We start from the raw sequence: 10171 nt of genomic DNA on the forward strand, positions 1-10171 counted from the left end.
TTACAAGGTCGAGATCAAGAGTTGCACATTCTATAGACTGAGCCAGCCAGGAGCCCCTAGAAACGGTTTTAAATTATTACCTTTCATTAAACTGCCCAGTTGTACACTCGCTCATTGGAATTTACTTCTGCTTCAACCCCAGTTCTTTGAAAAATGCAGGAATTCTTCTCATTAAAATATTAGCTTGACCCAAAGATATCAAAAAGTTAGCTGCCTTAGCATTAGTTATTGCAGTCTGAGACCTCCCGAGAAGTTTAAAAACCCAGATTAAATATAGCAAAATATGAACAGGAAACCCAGTTTGCAAATCATTTAATAACTATAATTGTATAGAATTTTCAAATTAGTCCCTTTTCAATTCATTTTTTTCTGAATTAAGGACCAAATTTGTGAAACAAAATATATAACATGGCCCTCGAAAGAATTGTTAAATTGTAGATTAGCTCCAATGCAAAACTTCTGTCTGCGTTAAAGAGAGGGAGATCCACAGTAAACCCATGTGGTAAGTAGGTCCTACCTACCGATCCCTATTGAACAGAAGAGGAAGATGAGCCTCAAAAAGATTAAGTAACCTAAGGTCACACGGTCATGAATGACAGTATCTTGCTGGGTACTGCATACTTTGTAACTTTAAAAAAATTTTTTTTTTCCAACGTTTATTTATTTTTGAGACAGAGAGAGGCAGAGCATGAACGGGGGAGGGGCAGAGAGAGAGGGAGACACAGAATCGGAAACAGGCTCCAGGCTCTGAGCCATCAGCCCAGAGCCCTACGCGGGGCTCGAACTCACAGACCGCGAGATCGTGACCTGGCTGAAGTCGGACGCTTAACCGACTGCGCCACCCAGGCGCCCCACTTTGTAACTTTTAAAGGAAGATTAATTTTAAGTTGAGTACTAGTCATTACTTACAAAATGAATACACTAATGTGATTAATGACAAAATATTTCACTGATGTTAGTCTTACAGAAAGTGTAAAGGGAAACCAAAATTAAGGACTCCAGTTTCACGTAGGCTCCTCTCAAATACCAAATATTCCTAATTTTCCTTATCCTACTACTGGAGGGGAAAGGGGAATCTTGTTAGGGCTTAAACAACAAAACAAAAAAACCCCAAAACACACGTACACACAGCAATTCCATTCCTGGATATAAAACCAAAGGAACTGAAAACAGGTATTTAAACGCTTAGATACAGATGTTCATAGCAGTACTATTTGCAATGGCCAGAAAGTGGAAAAAGTCCAAACATTCAAGAGGTAAATGCAGAAGCGCAATGTAGTATCCACGCAAGGAAATATTTTCAGCCATTAAAAGGAGTGAAGTACTGATACAGGCTACAACTTAGATTAACCTTGAAAATATGCTAAGTGAAAGAAGCCAGACACAAAAGGTCGCATACCCTACGCTTCCATTGACAGGAATTTTCCAGAATAGGTAAATCCAGAGACAGAAAGCAGATTAGTTGTTGCCGGAGGGCTGGGATGTGGAGGAGGGCACAGGGAGTGACTGCTTAATGGGTGTGGCATCTCCTTTGGGGTGGTGAAAATGTTTTGGAACTAGATGGTGATGGCTGCACAACATTGTGAACGTACTAAACACCACTGAATTGTACATTTCTGATTTTTATAGGACATGAGTTTCACCTCAATTAAAAACAATGCAGACTAGGGGTGCCTGGCTGGTTCCGTTGGTAGAGCATGTGACGTTTGATCTCGGGGTCCTGAGTTCAAGCCCCACGTTGGGTGTAGAGATCACTTGAACAAACAAAAATGCAGAATAATGAAATAATGATGATTGACCATAAAATCCTACATGGGTAGCAGGCAATTTGCTTTTTCTTGGTTTGTTACAATTTCAATGAGTTTTTGACCGCTATAAACCAATATATAAAAAGTTACCCATTAAGAGTTCCAAATAAGGCATTAATGAAGCTGAGGTCCCTAATGTGTCCAGTTGGCAGAGCACCTAGTAAAGTTTACAGTATATGAGAAGCTTCGGAAGTGTTTTAATTTGTATAAAGTGCAAAGGAAAAGAAAACTGAGACATACATGAAAAAAATATAAAGTGGCCCGAGCCTAGAAAATAAGCTAGCATATACACACGCATGGGGAAATCTATATATTTGAGCATGCAGAGAAATATAAACACTTGAGAGTATGTTTTTCCTTGTAACTTATTTTGTGTTTCTCCAAAAACAGAAGAGTAAATAATAGTTACAGTCACCACCTACTGGGTTTCAGCAAAGAGGTCACACATGGTGGGGAGGGCTGGGGCGGGGGGGGGGGGGGGGGGGGGGGAAGGGGGGGGGGCTCTAGCTGCCACTTTCAATTACTTCCCTGGTGAAACAAAGCAGGAGGTTAAGTTACTCCAGGAGACTCTCAACAGGGCTCCCATTGTTCCAAGCTCACAACTGAGGGATACAATGGGCCCCTTTCATATGGAGGCCCTACAGGCTGGAGGAATGGTCCCTTAGTGACAACTTTTTGTTGGGACATGGAATTTTCATAAACACGGACTTGCCCAAATATGTGTTAATTAGTTTTTAAAAACAGCACAAAATAAAGAAATAAAACTCAATGGACACTAAACTGAGAGTCAGGATGCCCAAGTCTTATAAACCAGCTCTGTCTCGGATGTGACTTTCAGCAAGTCAACTTGTTCTTTCTGAGCCTCGGTTTCCTTGATTATAAAATGAAAATGATTTCCAAGATCACTTAGAACTCTAAAATTCTATAAACACACAGGACGTCTATTGATGTTGGTACACTATTCACTCCAACAAGTGGGGATAAATTATGAGCAGAAAAGAATCATTAGTTCACATCTTTTCATTTACTATCAGCACTTAAAACAAGGAGGCTTAATAAAAACAGGCAGAGAGACTGTTTTCTGTTCCTTCTCTCAAACACACAAGGTATGATGAATAAGGCCCAATGGGTTCCTCATCCCACCCATCTAGGATCACTCAGGCAAGTAGCCCTGAAGCACAACGAGGAAGGGTATATAACCAGAAGCCACAAGTATGTTTTCCGTCACCGTTTCTCAGGTTATCAATGTATTTCAAGAATCTCTTGATTTCTTTGCAATGATTCAAAATCCCTATGAGACAAATGCCATTTACAGCAAGAATGTGATCAATGTCCCAAGCTTCCACACCATGTCATTTTTTTGTTTTTTCGACCTCAAAACTTGCCAATGCAAGAACTTTGTCTCCAGAGCCTAAGGAGAAATAAACATAATAAACAAAGGTTATTTCAAATGCATTTAAAGTTCCATAGCTATTGAAACAGAAAATAAAACTCACTTCTATAATCAGAGCATTACCCCTAAACTTTCCCAGTACCAATTCCCAACTTCCTTTCCCCTGCACAAATATCTCACACACAGAGGATGATTTATTGGTTACAAATCCTTACTTCAACTTACTTACTTCACTTACTTTATTTTTAAGCAATCTCTACCTGCAATGTGGGGCTCAAACTCACGATCCCAAAATCAAAAGTTGTATGCTCTACACTGACAGCACAAAGCCTGCTTGGGATTCTCTCTCTTCCTCTCTCTCTCTCTGCCCTCCCCTATTCACTCTGCCTCTGTTTCTCTCAAAATTAATAAATAAATAAACTTTAAATTAAAAAAAAAAAAAAAGAGAAGAGTTACATGCTTTACTAACTGAGCATCCGATTTTGGCTCAGGTCATGATCTCATAGCTCATGAGTTCGAGCCCCGTGTCAGGCTCTGTGCCGACAGCTGGGAGCCTGGAGCCTGCTTCAGATTCTGTGTCTCCCTTTCTCTCTGCCCCTAACCCACTCACATTGTCTCTGTCTCTCTCAAACATTAAAAAAAAAAAAATAAAAAAAAAAATGTGAGATAGAATATATAAAATTTTAGTTTACTTTATATTTATATTTAGCTGACAAATATTTTTAAAATTTTAGACTATATTTATTTTTAATTAAAAAAATTTTTTTTTCTTAATGTTTTTATTTATTTTTGAGACACAGAGAGACAGAGCATGAGCAGGGAAGGGGCAGAGAGAGAGGGAAACACAGAATCGGAAGCAGGCTCCAGGCTCTGAGCCATCAGCACAGAGCCCGATACGGGGCTTGAACTCACAGACTGTGAGATCATGACCTGAGCCAAAGTTGGACACTCAACCGACTGAGCCACCCAGGCGCCCCAATTTAAAAATAGTAGGAAATAAACCTAATACGAGGGATTTATAAAGAAAACACTTCTGGTTTTACCTCAATTTTTTTTTTTTTTTTCTTAAGTAGGCTTCATGCCCAGCACGAAGCCCGATGCAGGGCTTGAAATCAGGACCCTGAGACCACACCTGAGCTGAGATCAAGAGTCAGAGTGAGCCACCCAGGCGCCCCTGGTTTTACCTCTAAACTCAAGATAAGGCCATCCTGTTATCTCACTCATGGTATCCATCAATGTGAGCAGTAGTGCCTGGACAGCTTTCAGAAATACGAGGAGACTCACCGAGGTCTGTAGACACTTTCTCAAACTGGCTGAGTATAGCACCTGCATTTGCTGACAAGAAGGCCTCATCATCTGCGGTCAGCTAAACAAAACAAAACGAAACAAAACAAAGCCCGAGAGAGCGGATTCGAATGTTAACAAGAGGTTCTAGGAACCACCTTTAAGAATGTCTCAGGACCACAAACTAGATCACAGCTCACAAAGTTCTGTACCAACTACTTTGTACCTTTTCTTTATACCTAATATATTCAATTAAATATAGGTACCTTCTCTCCAAGTTTCCTGAGAGCTGTTAGTATCTCCACTTTCTGTTGAGTGTACAGGCCTCTTTCCAGCTTTCCTACCATGAGATCTCTATCCATCTGAAACGGATGAATGCAAAGAATATGGTACTTAAGTTAAAAACATTGTGTCCAGGGCACCTGGGCGGCTCAGTCTGTTAAGCATCTGACTCTGGCTCAGGTCATGATCTCACAGTTCATGAGTTTGAGCCCCATGTGGGGCTCTTTACTCTCCGTGCAGGGCCCACTTCAGATCCTCTACCCCTGTTCGTGCTCGTTCTCGCTCTCTCAAAAATAAATAAATAAACATTAAAAAACAAAACATTTTATCCATAAAATCCAGATTTTCAGATCTACCTTTTTTGAGAGCAAGTGAGCAGGGGAAGGGAGGAGAGAGAGGAGGAGAGAGAATCCCAAGCAGACTCTGCACTGTGAGCGCAGAGCCCAATGCAGGGCTCGAACCCACTAACTGCGAGATCACGGCCCAAGCCAAAATCAAGAGTAGGCTGCTTAAGCAGGCGCCCCCAGATCTACTTCTTCTTAAAGAAAAAAGATCCTCTAGCTGATTATTATAAAGAACTATAGAATCAATTCAAGGCAAACATGTCAGAAATACAGTTACACAGTTCTAATAAATCTTTTAAGATTTTATTTTTTAAGTAATCTCTATATCCAACATGGGGCTCGAACTCACAACCCCAAGATCAAGAGTCACACGCTCCACCGACTGAGCCACTCAGGCGCCCCTCAGTTCTAATAAATCTTAATGCTAATCATAACCACTGCCTTGATTATAAACTTTACTGAGGAACTGGTAGGTCAACACCTTCCTTTAGAGAGAAGCTATCCTCCAAGCACCCATTCCCTTAAACTGAAGTGTGGTCTATAGGCTTGAATGAGATAACTGGTATCAGGTCTCCAGGAATGTTGGTTAAATATCACCTCTATCACCAGAAACACTGGTAGCCTGTAGTATGCCTGGGTACTATTCCATGTGTTTTACACACATTACATGTTACACATAGTATGTGCTTTACGCATATTATTTCATTTACTCCTCATAACAACCTTAAGAGGTAGGAACTACTATTATCACCTTTTTATAGACGAGGAAACTGAGGCACAAATAGGTTGAATAATATAACTTATTCAACTTCAATAATAATAGTAATAATATTTACTAAAAAGTTTATTGGGGCACCTGGGTGGCTCAGTTGGTTAAACTTCCAACTTCGGCACAGGTCATGACCTCACAGTTCGTGAGTTCGAGCCCCGTTGTCGGGCTCTGTGCTGATAGCTGAGCCTGGAGCCTGCTTTGATTCCGTATCTCCCTCTCTCTCTCTGCGCCCCCCTTCGCGTTCTGTCTCTCTCTCAAAAATAAACAAACAAACAAAACATTATTAATTGTGTTAAAAACTATTAAAAGTAACTTCCCTAAGGTCACATACCTCCACCATAGAGCAGGGATACAAATCCTGCCAGTCTGACCAAAGTCCATGCTATGCTACTGAATTATCAGTGGTTGTAAATCACTTGTTAATGCCTTAATTATATTCAAGTCTATAAACAGACTTTCTCAAATCCAGGTTTATAGAGATGTTTGAAATTCTTAGATGAGAAAGGCTACATGCACAAAAAGCAATGCTGCTAATGAATTCTAGATGGGATTTCAACTCGGCTTCAGAAATAAATGGTAAAACCTTAAAGTTGGGGTTCGAGTAGAAGCACTTAGTAGCAATTTAAAACTGCCATATGCTGTTTACACCTCTATATTCAATAATTGCTCAAAAGACTAATTTTGTCAGAAAACTGTGGGTTGTGGCTCTCAAATCAACTGATCAATTTTTTTTTTTTGGTACCTGACTATTTTCTAGAGCAGTTTCAGGTTCACAGCAAATTGTGTAAACATACAAAAATTTCCCGTATCCTCCCTGCCCCCCACTCATGCACAGGCTCCCCATGATTTTTCATCATCCACCAGAGTGGCTCACTGACACCACACAATCCCCCCAAGTCCACAGTCTATACATTAGGATTCACTCTTGGTGGTGGTGTACATTCTCAACTGACCAATTTTTAAACTTCAGACGAACATAATGAGCAAATTCTGGAGCTGAGAAAAAAATACGCACAGCAATTAAATCAATGTAAAGAAATTTTACCTCCGCTAACCTTGTCCGAAGTTGACCTGGTTGTTTCTTTGCAAATAATCTGATGACCTCTGGGGTTTTAAAGGCCTGGCTGATAGCTGCCTGGATAGCCTAGGATACAAGAAGGTAAAAACTAAGCCAAATATTCCAATGAATCAGACATTACAGTAATTGACTGATGAGTTTTCAATTACTAACAGGTCGTCTTTGTTCATCAAACACCGTTATAATTTTAGTTTCCGTCTGCTATGCTGTTGTATTGATAAGCAGACACTCATCTGGAAGTTAAACCCCAAAAAAGGGTTTCTATCTTAAATATACTTATAAAAAAAGGGGAAAAAGACAAACTGTGTCACTAGTGTAAGTAAATTATGCTCACCAGTTGCATTCCACTGAGCTCATCTACCAAAGTCATATTTCCAGACATGATTTTCTTCAGTGAATCATTAAATTCACTTAGTTGCTCCAGAGTTTCCTTTTTGGTTTCTTCATATTCATCTGTATCAAGTTCTTCTCTGAAGTACAGCAAACATAGAAAAACAGAGTTCTAAGTGAAAAAAAAGCAATCTTATATTTGGACTCTAAGACTTCAGATACATATATTTACAAAAAATATACTGAGGGACAAGGCTGAAAGGAAACAACAAAATGCTAATAACGGATGTGTTCAGATGTTAGTCTAATACAGGCGCTTTCCTGCAATGTGGTTACCTTGATAATTAACCATTTTTCTTTTACCAAAATGAGGCACACTTAACAAACCACATAATAACTTCCTTTTAGGCACTCTACGAATCAATGCGTAACCTTGGGCAAGACGCTTAACACAGCTGAGTCTCATTTTCTTGATCTATAAGCCACAGATAATGATAGTACTACCTTACAGGGCTGCTACGAGCATTAAACGAAATATAGAAAGTGCCTGACAAACAACAGGGCTTGACAAAGCAGCCATTTCATTTATGACCATCATTGATGGTAGATAAAATTCTGTGCACCTTGAAATACAATAGCAATGCACCACCTATCGTCTGCGAACGAGGCTATTTTTATTCACTACTTGAACAAGCCATTTATTAAACGTTTGCTACAAATTCAACGACAGCTACCACTTATTGAGCATCGGCTCTGGGCCTAGTATTGTTTTGGCCCCTTGACTTGAAATATTTACAACAACCTTTCAAAGTAGTTAAAAAAGGCAATGAACGCTTTTGGTCCTTGGAACAGTTGAAGTTGAAAAGACACTAGAAGTTCAAGTAGTATCTTCTCAGCTTGATACCAAGCAGGCCTATTTTAAACACCAAAGAGAAGGTAGGTGTTAGTTATTATTTTCACTTCACACTCAGGGAAATGGAAACTTAAGGGGGTCACCTTTATGACTCCAAGGCTCGCCCTGAGTTTATTTCTCCAACAGACAAAGCACTGTGAAGAACACTACAGGGGAGACCAAAATCACACAGGGGCCTGCACCCAGAGCTTGTAATCTAGCTGCAGAAAAAAGCCACTGGACTGCATAGCAGCATTCAGTTACTCTCACCTGCATTCCTCCAGATCTTGTAATTGCTGCATTAGTCTATCCAACTGTTCTTCTAAATTCTGCTTTAATTTGCTTGTCTCTGTCTTTCCTCTGGAAGCCATTTTGATCTCTAGGAAGAACAATAAGCCCACATACAGTATATATTTGGTTATTTGAAACGATTCCACGTTCCAGTGCAATTCACAATGGGCTATGTTCATTCTGAGCTACAGGTGTGGGAAAGAGAGTTGTGCAAAGAGAATTGCATTTTAGGTATAGAAGTTTAAACTCCTATACTAGTAACACCCCACAAGAATGCCTGGCAGTCTTCTTACCCGACTTGACAAATTAATTAAAAGTCTTCACTATTGGTCCATCTTACTTTAAACAGATTTGATAGTTAAAAACACAATCTTTTAAAAATGTTTATTTATTTTTGAGGGAGAGAGCGGACGCGTGAGCAGGGAGGGGCAGAGAGAGGGGGACAGAGGATCCAAAGCGGATGACAGCAGTGAGCCGGGTGTACGGCTCAAACTCATGAACCGTGAGATCATGACCTGAGCCGAAGTTGGATGTTCAACCAACTGGGCCACCCAGGCACCCCTGAAAACACAATTTTATAAAGAAATAGATTAGGGCTGGGACACCTGGGTGGCTCAGTTGGTTGGGCATCCAACCCTTGCTCAGGTCATGATCTCATGGTCGGTGGGGTTGAGCTCTGCATGGGGCTCTGCACTGCGGAGCCCGGTTGGGATTCTCTCTATCTTTCTCTGCCCCTCTCCTGCTTGCATATTCCCTCTCTCTCTCAAAATAAATAAATAAAAACATTAAAAAAAAAAAAAGAAATAGATCTTTTTGCTTTACAAAAAGATTCATTGTAACATTCTTTTTCATTCTTAGTAAGTATTCTCTAGGACTCAGAACATTCCTGGGGCGCCTGGGTGGCTTAGTCAGTTGAGTGTCTGACTTCGGCTCAGGTCATGATCTCGCAGTTTGTGGGTTCGAGCCCGGCATCGGGTTCTGTGCTGACAGCTCAGAGCCTGGAGCCTGCTTCAGATTCTGTCTCCCTCTATCTCTGCCCCTACCCCGTTCATGCTCTGTCTCCAAAATAAATAAACATTAAAAAATTAAAAAAAAAAAAAAAAAAAAAAAAAGAACACTCCTAGCATTGTCTTGTTGGTTTTATGTGCATTTACCTAATAACTTGCAGGCACTGACAATTTTTGCTGTGAATTTCTCCTTTGGAAATACGCCCCTGGATTATTTTTCTCTTACTGATTTATAGCAGTATGAAGCCTTTGCAGTTATGTTGCAAATATTATCTCATCTCTTGACTTTAAATTTTACTTATTGGTTTTTTTTGTCATAATAAATTATTATTATTATTATTTTTGAGAGAGAGGGTGTGTACGTGCACACGTGTGCGAGCAGGGGAGGGGCAGAGAGAGAGGGAGACAGAGGATTCGAAGCAGACTCTGCGCCAACAGTAGAGAGCCTGATGAGGGGCTTGAACTCATGAACTGCGAGATCATGACCTGAGCTGAAGTTGGACGCTTAAGTTGAGCCACCCAGGTGCCCCAATGATAAATTATTATTTTTAATGGCCAAATCTGTCTTCTTCTTTAAGTCTTATTAGTTTTATGTCCCATGAAGGCAGGCCCTAACCATCTCAAGATTTTAAAAAACACACTATTTTGTATTCTAAGACTTATATAAATTTTTCTTTTTACATTGTTTTT

At 40.1% G+C, this 10171-nt stretch overlaps 1 protein-coding gene across 3 annotated transcripts in view; it reads right to left on the reverse strand.

The window, feature by feature from the left end:
* Nucleotides 1-2813: 2813 nt before the first annotated feature.
* The window catches only part of LZIC (leucine zipper and CTNNBIP1 domain containing), a 12449-nt gene continuing 5091 nt past the window's right edge, over nucleotides 2814-10171 (reverse strand). For 2 of the 3 annotated variants that reach the window (XM_019836115.3, XM_011284484.4), the window contains exons 2-7: nucleotides 8454-8562; nucleotides 7296-7431; nucleotides 6929-7027; nucleotides 4752-4847; nucleotides 4486-4567; nucleotides 2814-3219 (exon numbers count right to left, since the gene is read on the reverse strand). In XM_019836115.3, the coding sequence (XP_019691674.1) occupies nucleotides 3161-3219; nucleotides 4486-4567; nucleotides 4752-4847; nucleotides 6929-7027; nucleotides 7296-7431; nucleotides 8454-8562 (581 nt within the window). In that variant the 3' untranslated portion in view covers nucleotides 2814-3160. The remainder of the gene's footprint in view (nucleotides 3220-4485; nucleotides 4568-4751; nucleotides 4848-6928; nucleotides 7028-7295; nucleotides 7432-8453; nucleotides 8563-10171) is intronic. The other variant, XM_019836114.3, reaches the window with a different exon arrangement.

Source organism: Felis catus, chromosome C1 (genome assembly GCF_018350175.1).
Source record: "Felis catus isolate Fca126 chromosome C1, F.catus_Fca126_mat1.0, whole genome shotgun sequence".
Lineage (NCBI taxonomy): Eukaryota > Metazoa > Chordata > Mammalia > Carnivora > Felidae > Felis > Felis catus.